The sequence below is a fragment of the Thermobia domestica genome, chromosome 5 (assembly GCF_964235325.1).
Source record: "Thermobia domestica chromosome 5, izTheDome1.hap1.1, whole genome shotgun sequence".
NCBI classification, from domain to species: domain Eukaryota; kingdom Metazoa; phylum Arthropoda; class Insecta; order Zygentoma; family Lepismatidae; genus Thermobia; species Thermobia domestica.
In genome coordinates this window covers 213,842,310-213,861,614 of record NC_137458.1, presented here as the reverse complement: position 1 = coordinate 213,861,614, position 19,305 = coordinate 213,842,310, and the positions used below count along the sequence as shown (strand labels likewise).

The 19,305-nt window shown below is 33.5% G+C and overlaps 1 protein-coding gene across 7 annotated transcripts in view; it reads left to right on the top strand.

The window, feature by feature from the left end:
* Positions 1-19,305, top strand: part of Pde11 (Phosphodiesterase 11) — a 959,005-nt gene that overhangs the window by 908,185 nt on the left and 31,515 nt on the right. For all 7 annotated transcript variants that reach the window (XR_014131602.1, XM_081759673.1, XM_081759669.1 and 4 more), the window contains 4 exons: positions 8,196-8,296; positions 13,361-13,460; positions 14,285-14,371; positions 15,494-15,661. Coding sequence is in view for 6 of the 7 variants with exons in the window: in XM_081759673.1 (XP_081615799.1) it covers positions 8,196-8,296; positions 13,361-13,460; positions 14,285-14,371; positions 15,494-15,661 (456 nt within the window). In the remaining variant the exon portion in view is untranslated. The remainder of the gene's footprint in view (positions 1-8,195; positions 8,297-13,360; positions 13,461-14,284; positions 14,372-15,493; positions 15,662-19,305) is intronic.

Sequence of the window (19,305 nt, the reverse complement as noted above, 5' to 3'; positions counted from 1 at the left end):
CCCTTGTACTTCCTTTTTCAAAATTGCGCAGATACCAGTTTCACAGCGATACAGAAAATAAAGTAACCGTGGTCAAGTTAAACATTAACAATTCCGTAATAAAAATCAGTATTAACATCAAAACATGAAAAATATGTACAAATACCTTTTTGTGCAAGAACTACACTGCAATGTAGACAAAAGTTTCAAGTGATCCCTTGTACAGGATTATGTTTATTCTATTTTGAGCGTCTTCGCTTGGCTTGCCTTTTGTAGGTTACATCTGGAGCATCCCTTGCAATAGTCCAACAGTAGTCGGCCAATATGTTAGAACTCCACTTTCCCTCATATCTCTTCTCCATGGCTGCAATATCTTGATGGAAACGCTCACCATGTTCGTCACTTACTGCTCCACAATCTTCGGGAAAAAAGTCTAGATGTGAATGAAGAAAGTAGAGTTTCAGAGACATATTGCAACCAAGATTTTCGTAGCACAATAACAACTTTGCTACCAGTTGTTTGTAATTTATTGCTCGGTGTCTTCCCAAGAACTGTGAACAAACACTCTTCAAGCTTTCCCACGCAGCTTTCTCCTCACCTTGGAGAATTTCGTCGAACTTGTGATCTTTGAATAGTTGCCTAATCTGTGGCCCTATGAAAACACCCTCTTTTTACTTTGGCCTCACTTAATCGAGGGAATTGTCCTCTTAGGTGCTTATAGGCCTCATCCTCTTGGTTCATGCTCTTAACAAAACTTTTCATAAGACCTAATTTAATATGTAGAGGGGGAAGCAAAATTCGGTTACGATCTACCAGTGGTTCATGCTGCACATTTTTCATTCCCGGCTGAAGAGTTTCTCTGGTACTCCAATCACTTTTGCGGTAATGAGATCCACGATCTCTACTGTCCCATTCACATATAAAGCAACAATACTTTGTATACCCTAACTGCATACCTAGCAACAGTGCTATTACTTTAAGGTCACCACAAATGAGCCACTGAAAATCGTAATATTTAATGGCTTGAAGTAAACGTTTCAAGTTTTCATAAGATTCCTTCATATAAACTGCGTAACCTACAGGAATTGAAGGAAGTTCATTTCCAATATGTAAAAGCACTGCCTTTAAACTCACCTTGGACGAGTCTATAAAGAGCCTCCACTCCGTAGGTTCGTAATTAATTTTAAGTGCCCTCATGAGACCATTTACATCTGTACATGCCATAAGTGTGTCTTCCATAGTAAAAAATGAAGTGAACATCTCCCTATTCCGATACACTGAAATATTTACTTTTTCCTGCAATAAATTCCATTGCTTTAAGCGTGACGCTAAAATTTCGGCTTTGCTTTTCGAGAGGTCCAAGTGTCTGATTAGATCAGTTAGTTCCTCTTGAGTAAGTCTATGTGGTTCACATGGAGATTCTTCTACAACAAACGTAGGGTCCTTCGAAGTACTTGATTCAGGAGCTTCCAACTTCTTGATCATCATCAGAAAAAAGATCGTATTCTTTAGGTGGGTCAGGAACAGGTAGTCCTTCTCCATATGAAACAGGGCGCATTGCAGAAGGAATGTTAGGATAGATCAAGGCCCGCTTCTTCTTCGTGGAAATTCCCTTCTTGACGGAAGGAACCATACAAAAATAACAGTCTCTGATGTGGTCGCTTGGCTCCCTCCAAATCATGGGCACTGCAAAAGGCATTGAGCGCCCCTTCCCATTAATCCAATTTCTTAGATTGTTGGCACAAGTGTTACACACAATGTGGGGTGCCCAAGATTTATCTTGGTCTCCAATTTTACAACCAAAGTAATATTGATAGGCTTTTCTTATTAGTGGTGTTATAGTCTGCTTTTGTGAGGAAAATGTCACTTCCCCACACACGTAGCAGAAGCTATCCGCACTGTTTACACAATTTCGCGGCATTTTTGTTTATTGAAATCCTCAAAATGTCACTTGAAATAGTTCCGACAACTATTTAAAAATATACATTCGAAATACCAGTATTTTTGCGTACTTGTAGTTGTATTTTTATGTCCTGCACTACACAAACGTCACACCCAAAACGCTGATAACTGCACTAAACCTGTCTTTTCTAACAATAGCAGAACACTACTGAGATAAGGAACACAATGAAACCAAGCGTTCATATAGTTTCTCCAGTGTTGCCGGATCAGTGTAACATTTTACCCCAAACGAAGCGAATATATTTATTTTAAAAGCGTTATTATTAGACATGCCTGTAAAACGAAAAGTAGAGCTAATATTCGAAAATAACTTTCAAATTCGTGATCAGCACCACAAAATCAACAAGCTGATTATTATTGAATATTAGCTGATTTTCTTCAATTTACATTTTCGTTGTTGAACAGTGTTATTTTCACACACATCCACATGAAAAGTTCTGGGTACTGCTATTTATTATACATTTATTACATTTGAAATACATTCAACATATTACTGTACGACCATTCATTTTCATTATGAAAAGTAACTTTGATATTATTTGATTTTTTAAAAATTTTCATCCTTACGCTAAGTAGCATATAGCAGTCTTTTGAGTGTTGTATAAATATTTATTTATTTTAATTCTGAAATATTGATTTTTTTTTTTTTTTTTTTTTTGTAAAGATCAAAATGTGTAATATATACATACTTACTATAACAGTTTTACGTGTTTTATTGGGTATTCAGTATTTAAAAAGAATATCATTTCACTAAAGTGAAGAATTACATATAACATTTTACATGCATGAAAGTTGAAGAAAAAAATCATCCTTTTATTAGGCGTATGATTAGGATCAATAACCATCCATTTGACATTGTAACTGAAATGAACACAAAAATAACTCCTCCATCTAATATCAAGTCATTTCACAGCAAAAATTCATTCGAGTTTCCACTAATTTATTTTCAGCATACTAAGGCTTTCAGTATTTAAAATATACTAAGTTTATCTGCTCAAGATATGTTTGGTCATATATTAAGCAAACAATGTAAGAGGATCCATAAGGCGGCCCTTAAGAAAGAGTATTAGTCCCCTACATCACAACTCCTTTTTCGGCATCACCTTATCAGCTGATTTATCTTCTGTATATAGTAGCAATACAAGATATCAATATCACATATTGAAATACTGTTTTTGTAGAGTTCCAATCAAATCAAAAGGTCAGATAATTGGGAACGGGAAGGGTTTTGTAAGATTTTGTTTCAGTTTGCAGCTTTTCCAGGTGATTGCTTACTGGGTTAACCAGTAGCAAATCAGAGTTCAGAACATGAAGCTTCTATGTTAATATTGGAGAGAAAAGAAGCCGAAGGAACCGAAGCTTAAATGTAGGTGAGTTGAACAGAAAATCAAATCATTTTGAAGAAGGCTGGAATCACGTGTAATAAATTTGGTGGCTTACATAGATGTGATTGCATACTGTTTACATTTAGAACAGTGATGATGAGATCTTTATTTAAATTGTATTGGCTATATTAACGATATGTGGTACTTAGTATTGTTAGTATTTACATTGACAATATATATAAATGAAATGAAATGAAATCTTTAAGTTTTACGTCCTACAATAATGCTAAAGGAGACGGTGATGAGAAATGGGTGAAATGGTGGAATGAAAAATTGGAGGAAACAGTAGAACCCCGAGAAAACTCACGCACACGGTTTCTCCACCACAAAGCTCACCTGACGCGAGCTGGGATCGAACCATGGACCCCATACACCAGAAGTGAACTCTCTACACCTGAGCCATCGCGGTCCCATTTTTTTGACAATATAAGTGTGACATATTGCGTGTAGTACGGAATCATGTATAGAGGACAAATCACTTGATCATGTATAGAGGTGATGCTAAAAAAAGAGCTGTGATGTAGAAGACAAAGGCTCTTTTTAGAAAAAGAGAAAGAAAAAAAAGACCGCCTTATGCATCCTCGTGCATTGTTGATTAATATATGGCTAAACATGTCTTAAGGATATGACAACTTTTAAGTACTTCTGGAGATAAACTACTGGAAACCCGAATAAAATTTTGTTGTGAAATAACTTAATATTAGATCGAAGTAAATTTGTTTCATGTTCGTTTCAGAGTCACAATGCCAAACGGCTTTCTTGCAACTGAGTCAATCAGTTCGAGAAAGGAGATATGATGTAGAAGACAAACGTTCTTTATTAAGAGTCGTCTTATGTATCCTCTTGCATGTTTGTTTAATATATAGCCAAACATATCTTGAGGACGTGAACTGTAGCGCATTTTACGTACTGCGAGCCTTAGCATGTTGGAGATGAACTATTGGAAAACTGAATAAAATTTTGTTGTGAAATGAATTGATATTAGACCGAAATAAGTTTATTTTATGTTTGTTTTAGTTACAATGTCAAACGGCTTCTAGCAAGTGAACCAATTAATTTTCCATTTTTCTATAGGTATTAAAAAATCAGATTCATATTTACTAAAGTAGACGTGAGTAACTCTGCTAATAACAGAACTGTACCTAGTCATTTTTCCAAGAAGAACAAGTAGAATAACATCTAAAATTTATGATAAAAATTGAAAAAATAATTATTATTCTTACTGAATCTGTTAGAATTACTAAATAAAAAATTCCCTAGAAAAGATCCCTCACTGCACAGAATTTCCCGTTTCGATAGATTAGGTAGAACGGAACTTCCATTCTGCCTAAAGATCATTGAAAATATGATCTTGAAGCTTTGCTGGCGTCTACTATTAATCCAATGTTCTCGGGATTGCTGCCAGAGTGAGTGTTGCTGTGCTGAGCTTTCGTTACCATACAGCGGCAACATCTTCAGAGCTCAGAACTCTTCAGAGTGGTAACGAAAGCTCAGCACAGCAACACTCACTCTGGCAGTAATCCCGAGAACATTGGATTAATCATTGAAAATATTTTCTACAAAGTGCTGGAGGGCCTTTAGGCAGAAAGGGAATTAGGCAGAACGGGAAGACACCCAGCCAATTTATGTCCAGTTGTCAAAAAGGCTTTCTCCAGACCTAAATGCGATAGCTACATGAAAACAGAACAAACAACGGCTCATACGAGAAGATAACACGATGCCGAAAGTGCAAAGTGCATACCACTTTCTCCGTTGGCCGCTCTTTCCGCTTGGCATATTGCCTGCGGCGGAAACGAGTTTTCCGCGCAGAAGGTTTTTCATAGCCTAACTGGTAAGAATGCTTTACAGTTACACTACTGAGATGTTCTGTGTCATGTCTACAACATTGCAACGTGGATTTGATGCTACCACTCGTTTTGTATTTCTCAGTTGATGTTGTGTCCAGGGCTACTTGAACGCATCATAACAGTTTCCTTTTGCAGTATTTCGAACTGAACTATCACTCGAGTCAGACATCAGGCTAGCATATACACAATCGAATTGCAAAATAATAGACCATGTTGGAAATCGCTCAATTCTGCTTCAGTAGAGGTTTAAGAGATGTTTCTTGACTATAATATGTTACTACTGCAACAATATGAAATACTATTTCTTGCCATGAAACATGCACTAAATTCAATGTGGTCATTTATTTATGGGTTTTCTACATAGTTTAAGTTACCTCTGTAGATTCCTTAATTGATATGTTAGAGCTATATTATTTTTAACATGTTTGAACTGACTGTGACTGTTTGGAGATTATTATTATTATTATTTTATTTCACGTTGAGGTCTTCTAACGATCTTTCTTGAAGCTTTCATCCACGATACCTTCTGTTTTCTTTATTTGTTTTTAAATAATGCGAAATTAGAAAAAAATAATAATTTTGGAAGTAGGTTAATTACCACTGAATAAATTCTTATTAAATGTAGTTCGATAAGTTCTTTTTAAAGTCATAATTTTGCAGTCCGTCAATTATGACGTCACAAGTAGATTATATTAAGCTTAAAAAATATTGGAAAAAAGTGTGAATTAAAAGAAGCATTTTCGTGTTTGTTTCATATGTATATATATATTTATTTGTCGTGCGACTCTTGCGTTTGTTCGACTATGTTTGTCCTTTTGATCATTTGACTCTACATATCTTGAATTACTCTAAGAAATTGCTCATTATGTGTAGAATGATACACAATTACGTGCAAACCAAGATGCGAACTTATTAGAACAACAGCAAAAACTTAAAATGGTGTCACCTTTGAATCCAACCATTGAATTTCTATTAAATACTGGCTAGCACGTTTGATTTTTAATCCTGTGGTCCTGGATTGGAACATGTGTGGTTCGGATCCCATGTGAGGTCAACATTTCATACATTCTCGTTGCTGAAAAGGAATGTTACACTTCAAAAAATCAAGTTTTTGAACGTTAGAGTTAATGAATTGAATTAAATTCTAACGTTTTCCAGTCCTGCTATAGCTACTAATTGTTCAGTGTTTCCGATGTTTCAATCAGTGATATATTCTTAACTGCATACTTCTTATTGTCAGCTTATAATTATTAAATTATAATTAAAAAGAAAAAGAAATAAATTTGTTCTTTTCCCTATTATTATTATTATTATTATTATTATTATTATTATTATTATTATTATTATTATTATTATTATTATTATTATTATTATTATTTAGTAACTTTTTTCATTGTGGGTATAAAATTTTAGTTAATCAATACCTATGGATATAACTGAAATATTCTACAAAAAAAAAAAATATTTGAAATACCAATATGCTAATTTTATGCTTTTTCAATAAATTCACGTTGCAGAATTATTTTATGCCAAATATTTGTTTTCCGTTCTTTAATTAAATGGTGGTTTGTAACAAAAACTATGAAAGCTCAAAATCCCAATTTCTGTAAGAAAGCGAAAACAGAAATAGAAGTATAATGAACTTTATTTATGATGAAACTGTTTTGGTTTCCTATTCATGATATAATGTTTTATTTATGACAATTTCAAAAGTAATTTTTTATCTTCTTTCGTTCTTAGAGTTTAACTAATATTATTATTGTTGAACAAGTATTCTGATATTAAAATGTTGATTAAAAGTGTTTCACCATTAAATCAAAAATCAAAATCACTAAAATCATTAATATTAATCACTAAAACCGCCAAATCTATTGTGGAACAACATTTCAAATATCATTCAATAACGTAAGGAAGACATTTTTTTGTAGTATTTTTAGTTACCTCATCTTCCTATGATGGAAGAACTCAGACTGAAAGTATTTGAAAATAAAATCTTGAGGCCAATATTCGAACTCAAGAGAAACGGGAATGGGAGGTAGGGAAAACTTCATAACAAGGAATTGCATGATTTATACACTTTACCGGAGATTGTTAGAGGTCTAGGAGGCTCAGATGGGCATGTCGTGTGGCCAGAATGGAAAAAATTGGGAACATCTTCAAAATTTTAACTGCAAACGCAATCAGAAAAAGACCACTAGGAAGAGAGATAAGAGGACAATATTAAGATGGATCTCGCAGAAATGTGGATACAAAGTAGAAACTGGATTCAATTAGCTAAGGACAGAATTCAATGGAGAGATTTTGTCAATCTTCCGAGGTTCATAGGCCATAGAGTTAATAATGATGATTTTTAAAAAAAGAAAGAAAAAAGAAAAAGAAAGAAAAAAGAAAAAGAAAGAAAAAAGAAAAAGAAATTGTCATTAATAAACGTAGTGTAATAATAGAGTAGAACAATTTGTTGTAAATACTTCTCAGCGTTTTCAGTTATTATTTAGATTCGTACAACCCAAACACTTCATATAAATGGTTTTATATTTTATTTGACTCTCTGGTAGGGTAATTACAATGTGAGCATTTAAATTTTTCAAAGCGTATGATTATTCTGTAAACATCATACATATATGTAGATATAAGAAAGAAGTAATACATTGAAAGTTTTAAAGATGGGCCCGTGGGATGCTCTTATCAGAATATTTTCCTACTTGATTTTCGTTAACGTGACGTACAAAAAGGATAGAATGGGTCTACCAATGTTTGTACGTAGAAGCCTAAAAGACCCAAGTAAGTTTCATGTAATGTGTAATTGTAGGCTTGAAAGGGGGTTTACTTGCGTAATTCCCATCTATTCAACTATTTTTCAGTTATACTTTGCTGTACTGTTTACAGGATGATGATATCGTAAATATAGTATCTCCCTTAGAACTTTCACACTAGACATTGTAATAAAGGTATTCATATTTAGAATTAATTTTTAACTTGATATGTTTAATAAAAATCATAATATTTTCCTTTCTTTTGACAGCTAATCAACAAGTTTGATGATCTTGCATTTACGAAAAATGACGAAAATTTTGTTGAAGCTTTTGCCATATTTTGTGGTATGGGAATCCATAATACGCGAATGTAAGTACTAGAGTTTATTAGCATGCTTTCATTAAATTTCAAGAAGTATATATACATATACTTTAATAAGATGTACTATTTTAGATTGACACTAGTACAACACATGTATTTGTTGCACAAACAGTCGCCAGTGAAGTGCGTACTTACCTCATGTTTGATCTTTGATCAGTAACAAGAATAAATTCATTAAGTAGAAAAACTATTGAAATTCTTACTTGTTTCATAATTCATAAACTATATTTTTCTTTTCATATGTATAGATTCTTCACTCTCTTTCAAATTATTGTAGCAGGGGTGGCCCTATAATGTAGTCTCAAAGTCACGTGCCTTCCCAAATTACAAAAAAATAATACTTAATAAAAAAAAAAGTAATTATGGACATAGGAATAAGGACTAACCGAACAAATATTTTAGTTATTTGAATGTAGAATCTGTAACCGTAACTAATGTTCAAGAAAGATCTGCCAACATAACGTAACTCACGATGCTTGATGATATCTTCTGTTCAACCTCTTCTGGCTAGGCTTTTTCTCGCGTTAGCCTGCCTTAGAAAATAGCCCGTCAAACGCCTGCTCTTATATACAATGTAATCACAAATTTAATGTACGTATCGCCTTGCGACCGGCGCAAGAGGAAAAGAAGGGGCAGGAAAATGAAATTTTCAGCTGTGCTGGTTTGCATGGTCCACACGATGAAGGTGGACGGAAAAACCTGCTTGTTGCGGAAAAGTTGACTTTTATTGCTTCAAGGGCGAGAGGACTCCGCAATACGTTTACGAAGCATTTTTTGCGACGATCATATACAAATTATTATGAAGGAAGACAAAATATATTCTTTTCCTAATGCATTTACAATTTCGGAATTTAATAACACGTGAGTGACTTTTTTTTCTGATTTGAAGTTGATTTACCTCTGAAGTGTTACTGCGAAAGCAGCCACACAAATTTACAGATAAATATGTAACAAGTGTTAGACAATTCAAAAAAAATAATTATAAAATAGCATCAACTAGAGAGCAGTTAATTGTCAAATCATATATCGTAAGTTTAGACGGAGAACACTCAGAACGGTTCGGTAAATTTGGTCTCCGCTAGACTTTCGGAATTTCACGCGTATTTGAAGGTTTTCTCGTGGATATATGGATAGCATACAGGTCTTCCTCATGGGTTACCAAGGTTTGATTACCGATAGGAGAACATATGATTCAAATTTTACGTTAAACATTAGGTCTACGTCTTGATGCTGAAAATGAATTGTCGAATGAAATTTCATTTGCTTTACAGTTGATCGAAATGGAATGAATACTTGAATTTCAACTATTCAATGGATTTTCTTTTTCACAGAATGGAAGCGAAATTGAAATTAAAGAAATAGTTTGAACAGTATTTGGAACGTCAATTATTTTCCACTTCTTCAATGACTTGAGTTCTTTCTGCTGAGTGGAGTATTTAAAATTAAGATCAGTAATCCTGGACTTAAGATATATACTGGATATACAAAGACTGTCGCAGAGAAAGTCAGAGTTTTTCCTGGCTTGGCAACACTCATCGTATAGGATGACTAATTCTGTATCCGTAGCAAGTTACCACATGTTTCTAAACCACTTTAGTGAACAACTAACTTGATTTACGTGGAATGTGTTTCGTTTACCTCTCCAGAGTTTTGTGTATCAGGTTGCTTTTCGCGTTGAGTATTCAAGATGAACAGCGACATGCCATAAAATTTTGTTCGCGTCTAGAGAAAAGTGCTGCAGAAACATGCAATGTTTCAACAAACTTATGTCGATCAAAGCAGACTAAATAAAGCCACAGTGTACCGATGACACAAGTTGTTGAAGATAAGCGGGAATCATGCGCTTTGCTTCCACATCATGGACGAAGACCGTGATTAACGACACGTTGCAATAGTTAGCAGAAGCGTATAGACGCTTGTTTAGCTGTCAACCGTTCCTACTTTGTAGGTTTACTCGATATGGCTGATCCTGAATAAAAAAGGCTTTTTTTTCGAAAGTTTTTTGTTTCATTTTAATGGTTCTTGGAGAGGTTCGTGTATATGCTTGTCTTTTGATTGCTACGCAGTGACGATTTTTTAACGTATAGCACTTATTTTGATCTCAATCGGAAGCTAATGAAGTAAATTTTCATCCTAGTATATTTGCTAGTCAATGGAGGTTGCTGTTTTCCTATACAGAAATTAATCCACCGTATCTACGGCAACTTTTGTATGATCGTACAATGTCAAATTCATTGTTATTTTTCAGTAATATTTGTACCTCAGATTAAAATTTAAAGTAGACCTTTAAGTGGAAAATCACTAGCGGTCTCGAAACCGAGGGTTGTTCGTCACCATTGCCGATGCGACTTCCCTCTTGTAGAACCCTGGTGCTGCCGATGAGATATAAATGATAAAGAAAATGGAAATGGGAAAAACATATATAAATTTATCAGGAATCAAATAAGTACACTAACACTTACCTAAATAAAAATAGTATATAAAAATTTTCGTTGATGCTTCATCAGACAGGGGAAGAAGTAATAAGAAAGAAGCATTAATGAAAAGGAATGGTATCTGAGGTACGTGTTGTTCAGCTCCGGTATGGCAATGGAGTTAACACTCATAGTTACAACTCTTTTCTTTTTTCATCTTGTTGCCTGATAACGCGCCAGTAACACACTTCATAGTTCGCTTTTATTTGTTGTCTGTTTTACAGTATATCTATCTGATTTCTGGTGAGTAATTTGTTGATTGCCGGGATTCCGTTGTTCCCATACGCATTGTTCCTTCTGAAAGTAAAATAAATAATGGTGTATTGAAGTTCCTGTGTAAAATTCACGAAATCCTGTTCTTAAATAATTTATAAAGTTAATTGTTTAAATTGTAATACAAAATGTTTCATACAAGATTATATTTAAATCCATTTCTAACTTGATAAATATAAGGTTCTTTCTCAGCGCAATCAAGCTATTCTGAAAGAAAGAAAAAAATCTCGAAATTGTAAAAGAGAAAATTCAGGGGGATTTAATTTACCTTGCTACTTTCAGGGGTAGTAATCTTAGTTTCCTTCTTATTCGCATCTTACTTCTTGCTTCTCTAAGTCACGTCTTCACAACTTATCGTGAGAGATTCAATTTTTTTCAACATGCTTGTAGCCTCTCTCTTTTAACCGGATCATTGACTTTCTTAAAGCCTTCGAATAGTTGCTCAACTGTAGCGCTTTTTCCCTGTTTTTCTGTAGTATTTCATGAGACGTAGAATATTTGGTATCCAAAGCCACATTAATAATGTTCAATTACTTCACCACATGCAGTGTTAACCATAGTATAAGAATGTTGGACAAGATCTTGTAGCAAGTTTGATAATAGTAGCATTCCTCGGTAATCGATTAAGTGCGTTTTATTGCTTTCCTTAAATGTAGGACTATTACTGGTTATCTCTGTTCTTAAAGAATTTCTTCTTTCTACGACATTAAGCAGATTCATCGGCAGATCTTGATGATTAAAGTGCTTTTCTTTTCCTTGAATAGTTCGCTGGAATAGAATTACGTGCTGTAGATAACTGGTTCTGTAATATATTATATATATTCAATTTTTGACTGGGACGTTCCTCAGCCCGTAATTCTGGTGTGCAGTTTACTTTCCTTTTCCACAAATTTTACATGTAACATATGATTGGTGTACCTCTTCCACCTAGTTAGAACATTTCCAGAATTAGCTAGGATATTTCCACTTTTATCCTGAATTATATTCAAACTGGATTGATTTATGCATCTTCTTAATCTACTGATGTCTTTTTATACTCCTCTTTTTTATTTGCTGTTTTCACATTTCTTCTTTCTTTCATATATTTTCTCGTCCTGTTCCTGAAGAAAAAAAAAAAATGTAGCCTCGCAATTACTATTTTCCGTGTTTCCATCCATGCAACATTCAGATTCGGAAGAAGGCTTTATGTTTCTTACATATGTAGTTCCCTCCGCGTTTTTTTTTTTTTTTTCTTTCCACAATTTTCTTTAATTTTTTTCCCTGCTTCATGAAGATTGGCGCTAGTTTCATTATTGTCTTTATTTTCGTCATGGCTTGAGCTCTGTAGAACTTCAAATCTATCAACACTAAATGAAAATTTTCTGAACTTTCAGATTCTTTAATTTTGTAACGTCAAATTTGACTCCATATGTAATTGAAATTCTTTGCCGTATCTTCAGAATCACCAGATAACAAATTTGTCTCCGTTTATTAACTTACTTGTACGGGGATTGTGTTGCAAGTAGAATTGACCTGAACTCTGTACAACAAATCATTTAATGCGAACTGTACCATTCATTCGGCTGCTAAAAGGATTTTGCGATTTCAGATTAATAGATATATAAATATTCCTTCACTGAATTTTCCAGCATCATCTCATTATATGACAAACTTAGTAGTTGTTCACGATACTGTCAATATAATAGATTCCAATCCTGGAGACAGAACTTTATATAGCTATACCTTGCTCTATTCTCTTCTTTATTTGAACAGAGGTCGCGTGTTTGTGAAGCAAATTAGAAAGGTTTAGAGAAATAGGCTTTCGATACTCGTGTACTCAAAAGAAATTCGTATTAAAATGCAATACGTATAAGGAAACTAACAAGGCAAGTACTGCCTCACAGTAGTTTTAGTATTCCTTTGTATCTTAACTTAAAAATTCTTCCTTAGCCCACCACCCTTGATTATACATACTCAGTAGGTACAATATTAGGGTTAATTTGTTAAATTTTCTTCCCTACTATTGTGAATGCTTACAGTTTTTGGTACAGTTGATTTTTTTTTTTTTTTTTTTTTTTTTTTTTTTTTTTTTTTTTTTTGAAGCTTCTGAAATAAAGGAAATGTTAATGTTATTTTCGAAGATTCTGAGGCAATCTAATACGCTTATAGCACAGGTATAGTAGCAATGCACCAGATGTGTTTTATGTGGCCTGTTTTCATGCATTCTATGATCAGAAGTGAAGGTACTTTTTTTTATAATTATATATATATATATTCTTTTATTTAGTGAGTCTGTATATTTAATAGAGTTTGTATATTCTTTTAGGTACGAAAAGGCTGTGATAGCAATGGCTAAACAATCGGTTACCCTGGAGGTTCTTAGTTACCATGCGTCAGCGTCCATTGATGATGCTCGAAGACTGAAGGTAAACTATGGAGCATCTATTCATTAACATATCACTATTCGTATTATCTATTCATTACCAACTTAAAAGAAGTTGCTTTAATTATGCTAACAAATCATTAGAGAAAGACAAATTTTCGAACAACTGGTGACTGTTAGAAAGAACAAATCCTTATTATTAAGACAGCTGAAGCATGCATATTAGAAGAAAGACTTTCAATTCTTAAGATAAATGGAGTTTAAATATTAAAAAAAAAAAAAAAAAAAAAGACTTCTGATATTTATATACGCGTATTAATGATCTTGTAATTTTTCAACATACAACCTCAATACTACTATTGTGACACACCTCGATTCTTGTTTATTTCAGAATAGAATAAAAGCCTATGATACCAAATTGCTATATACCCTTAACGATTGTTTAACTAGGAAATTCATTTTGAAAACTCTTAAATTAATTTATTAGCATATCATTGTAAGGTCCAATAGAAATGCATGAAACAATCTCTTATATTAATGCGACATTAACAATGTTAAATTTAACAATTGTTGAAGAAACAATCAGTGTATTTTAAACTATAGAAATAAGTTATTAATAAAGTAAATTATTTTTTAAGTTAGTTTTACATATTCATTGCTCCTTCTATTTCAGAGTGAGAAGATTCCGTCGTCTCAGAATTACCAGTTGTACGAAACAATCTCTTATATTAATGCGACATTAACAATGTTAAATTTAACAATTGTTGAAGAAACAATCAGTGTATTTTAAACTATAGAAATAAGTTATTAATAAAGTAAATTATTTTTTTAGTTAGTTTTACATATTCATTGCTCCTTCTATTTCAGAGTGAGAAGATTCCGTCGTCTCAGAATTACCAGTTGTACGATTTCAGATTCGACGACATTGATATGACCGATGAGGATACATTGAAGGTATTTATTTCGATCCTAGGAAAATAGTCTTCTGACTCTTCTTTGCCACCGGTAATACAGTATAATTTTCGTTATGTGTACAAGACTTTGCTTCGGTTAAATGCTGTATCACCGGACCAATTTTAGAAAATTTACCGGATGAATTGGAACATTTATTTTGGCTTTGAAGAAGAGTGCGTGAAAGTCAGTTGAGGAGAATAGTTGAAATTAGGAAGGTGGTTGTTGTTGTAGGCTGTTTTTGATGTTGTAAGGAAAACTACGTGTGTAAGCGGAAGGGACAATTTGACGGAGAGGTACACTTGTTATAATTTAGTGGCGGGAAAGGCAGTGTGGGAGTGGCGCATATATGTCAAGGTTCTGACATATCGTGTTTAAGTTTTATAGAATTATACAAACATAATGAGCATGTAACGTAACCAACTTAATCTGTGAGGTGGCCACTACGGCGATGTCTTTCTGCACAGTGTACAAAAGTTGTATTTTATGTTTATAAGTGCATTACCAAAATCTATCTGTTTTCACTATCCTCGTTGACGCGCCTCCTCCCTTCGAACGCATCCCCGCGCAATCGCGCAGGCGCATCAGCTTCGTCGTGCCCTGACTCGGTTAGATAGCATTCTTGCTTTTTAATGGGCACCTAACAGGGTTGATTAGTACTTCTTTGCACTGTGGTTTTTTTATGCCATACATCCGGACGCCGTATTTACACGCAAATAGTAATTTTCTATTCCAAATTGCAAAAGTATACACGCCTCTGGTTTGAAGGTACCAGTTACTAACTTGTACTCAACCTAACCTAACGTAACATAATCCAATGTAACCAATTGTAGTACTTTTTTTTTTTTTTTTTTTTTTTTTTTCGATTTTCATGTGACCCGGCGATACAGCACAAATATCCCAGTTTCAATGCATAATGTTAGCAAAGTTGAGGAAATCGGTATATTATAATAAAGCAATCCATCTTGCAACCTTTCCTTAAACATTCACGACTAAATTCTACAATATTTCGAATCTCGTCACTGTTCTTCCTCTGGGAAGTCACATAATTGATAGGAAGTTGAGTGTAGCAAATTATTTTATTACACTTCCATAATTCTCATCTTTTCTTTATCTTTCATGCAGGCATGTATTCGAATGTTCCTAGATCTTGACCTAATCGAGCGTTTCCACATTGATTACGAAGTTCTGTGTAGATGGTTGTTAAGTGTCAAGAAGAACTACAGAAATGTCACATACCACAATTGGAGGCATGCGTTCAATGTAGCACAAATGATGTTCGCCATTATAACGGTAAGTATTGCTTTCTTCTTTTAAAACATAGATCAAAAGGTTTTCTCATATCAATATCAATATAACCAAGAATTGAAGTAAAAGTCTGAAATATTTAGCATTTCCGAAAAAAATAAAAATGTTTAGGTAAGAGTGCACTTTGAGCAGAACAAGAGATTTTGTCACAGGATGTGGCATTGTTCACATAAGGTAAGGTAGGGATAAGTAGTGTAGGGTCGGATTAGCTTAGGGTTAGGGAAGTTTGGACCCATTTTGTTAAAATTAATAGAGTGTAATTTCTCGTATTTTTATTTATTGTGAATCCGTTCCTATGAATGTTCTGCTTAAACTGCACTTTTGCCAATTTTTAGAATTTTTCAGATTCTCTTTAATAAATATCAATATTATTTTTGCTTTGCAATAATTTTGAATTAAGAGTAGAACGGAATTGTATTCAATATGCAAATTCAAAATATGTAACAGCCTGTCGGTTACCAATTCTCAAGGCCATGATTTATTATAACTGTAGCTTAAAAACCACCAGCTCAATAACCACTATTACTGTGAAAAATGTATCGAGATAAAGGTCTTTATATTATCTCAATGAAAAAATGTAGGAAGCAATAGAATTGGCACACTATCGGTTGCTGCTAATCGTTATTACGTAATTCCCTAGTATTACATATGCGAACACTTCGAATCGTTTCCTTCCGTTATCTATTTATTATCGTAGTCGTCAGATCATATTATAATCTTCATTATATATTCTGCTAACTTCCCTCCATTTATAATATTCCCTTTTACGTTTATTTACTTCACAAATTATGTATCGTATCCTAACATAATATATTTACAGTATTATCATATTTCAATTATCTCGTAACAACTCTTCTAGGAGTTCAACGGTGATCGTGTTAGTGTCAACATCCCCTGGTGTGTTGCGCAGAAGAGGAAGGGGATTAAGTGAAAAGTGCACATCTTACATTCATTACACACATTTACATTTATACACAAATTCATCTACACTCATCCACAAATACTCTACTCATCTATATTTCATTTATTTTTCACTTTTTCTTACTTTTACACTCTTTCCATCTGGGTAGCTGGCCCTCTTCATTCCGCTGGACTCCCTTCCCGATTTTGACATCAATTCTTCCCTATTTTGACAATTTTTCAACTAACCTTTGACATATTTCTATATATTACATGCATCTACTGAATTCTATTTTTAACTGATTTCAATTTCTTTATACTATATTTCAGGCACTTTGACTTCACTGTCGGCCAACCTTGCAAATGGCGATGTCCGCCATTTGCAAACTTTTGTACACTTTATTATACAAATAAGTCAATTTCTACACAAAGAAGTCAATATTTCTACATTTATAGCACACTTGACCTTAGTTGTTGGTGCACCTAATTATTAAACACCATTAATGGTGGCGAAGACAAGACAACTTTTCTCTTTTACCTCCAAAGGTATCTTTTCTATTAGTGCAGAGTATATCATGTCACCTAAATCCTTTAATTATAATTATTTAAATTAACTTTGTTATTATACTTTATTGGATTAGATTGTCCATTGGTTTCGATGAATTGATATCTCCTTCTGGTGCTGATTTCTGCTACGGATTCATACATAAATTTATTGCTTTTTCTCTGTGTGTGTGTGTGTGTGTAAATCGATTCTCTGTATCTTAAACAATCTTGTTTGAAGTGTAGACTTGCATTCCTCTGTGCAGATTCACCTTAGAAGAGCTTCAGTGTATATACACGATAAGAATTATTGTGCAAAAGACACTAATGAGTTTGTGCTAAATGGGAACTAAAAAGCACGATTGCTGTCTAACCGATTCAGGGCAGGAGAGCATTATGGGGCCGCGCTGTAGCGCGTCCGTAGAGAGCAGGCGCGTCAGCAACTCTGGATATACACAAGAATGAGGATAGCACAAAACATTGTATATGGCATAGAAACACTTACATTACGTGTTAGATTATGTATTTGTACGTTAATAAAGAAGTTATAGCTAATATCCCGATATATTTTCATTGCTTGCACATTTGTGTTTCAAAATAACATAACACATTACTTCACAAATTTATTACTTCGTAAATTTCACAAATATATGGACCCTTAACTCTCGAAAACTTGTATGTTTGTGTGTCATAAGTTAGCGCACTGACTTCAGATATCTCACTTTACTTCACTTTGTATACTATGGCTAATGGTTATCTTATGGGCAAATCCGTACTTAACACTTTAGACTTTCATTAATGTATTTCTACGTAGATATGCACCTCACACGTAAGAACACGACATATTTCGATTATTTACACACTGGTCTATTAAATATTATTACAAATTTGTTTTGTAAATTTTACAAATATATGGATCCATACAGTAAATTGGCACCTTCCTTCTTTCACAACCTCTATTTTTCTTAACCTCAATTGAGGTTTTATATCTTCATATACAGACCTAGATCTCACTCATATTACTGATCTTAGTTACAAATAGTTGTTTTGTAAAAAAGTAATTTTAATGTAAAAATTTATGAAAATCATGGATGAATCTCGATCCATCTTTCATAATCTCAATTGAGGAATTATATCTTCACATTGTTACGTTAATGCGCACATATATAAATATACCCCGGTTAATCAGCATTATTGATGGACTGAACATCAAACGTCCTCTGTTATAATTAATTATATCAGAGGAAGTGCAAAACCCAATTTCACCAGCAATGCTAATCAACGTAACACGTCTGAATAAGACCATAAGGCTGAATGTTGATACTTAATCCTAGTGATCTAGGTTTCCTAAGTTTTCGTACACTAGTTTGATAACAAGCAAATTTAAATTTCAACGGTAACAAACCGATGTATTATAAAATATGAGCAACAAGAACAACTACTATGCGAAAACTGGGGAATTTCCAATATGAATCTAATGTATGTTTGCAATGCTTCTTTGACAGAAGAAAGTAATGAATATATGAAACCTACAGTTTGGGAGAAATTTTGAAAACTACATGTAATAACTTAAACTCAAGTATTTCCAGCCAAATACCTCTTCTTTTTTTTTTCTCAGTTTTATTTTCCAATATTAATAAAGCAGTGAGTAAAGAACTGATCTTTCTATATATAAAAGAAGAAATCCTGACTGACTGATAGATCCGCGTCCAGCTAGCCAAAGACTGGAGCTTATATGATCTGCTGCAAATTTTAAATAAAAGATTCAAACCAGATTAAAAACAACAGAAATAACATTAATAGTATTGCTGATCTTCCAGTTTAACATATACTTACTATAAATGTCTTCCCCAAAGGTATAGCAGTTCCACACTTACGCAACAAATTCACATAAAATATTCAAACAAATTTTAACACCAATAAGCCACAAATATAACAACAGATATCCGATTTCTCATTCATTTTGCGATTTCATTTGTCTTTCAATTAGCAGAAATAGAAGTTTAAAGATTCAATCAAATATAAATGTTCATTTATTTTCCATTTAACGAAAGAAAATTTCTCTTTTGCCAGTATTACTATGTTGCAACTTAATCCTATAAATACATCAAAATCACTACGCAGTTGTTATTCGCAATTTTCATGCTGGTACCCGAAAATTTACGTCTCAGGACTGCCTCCGTTGC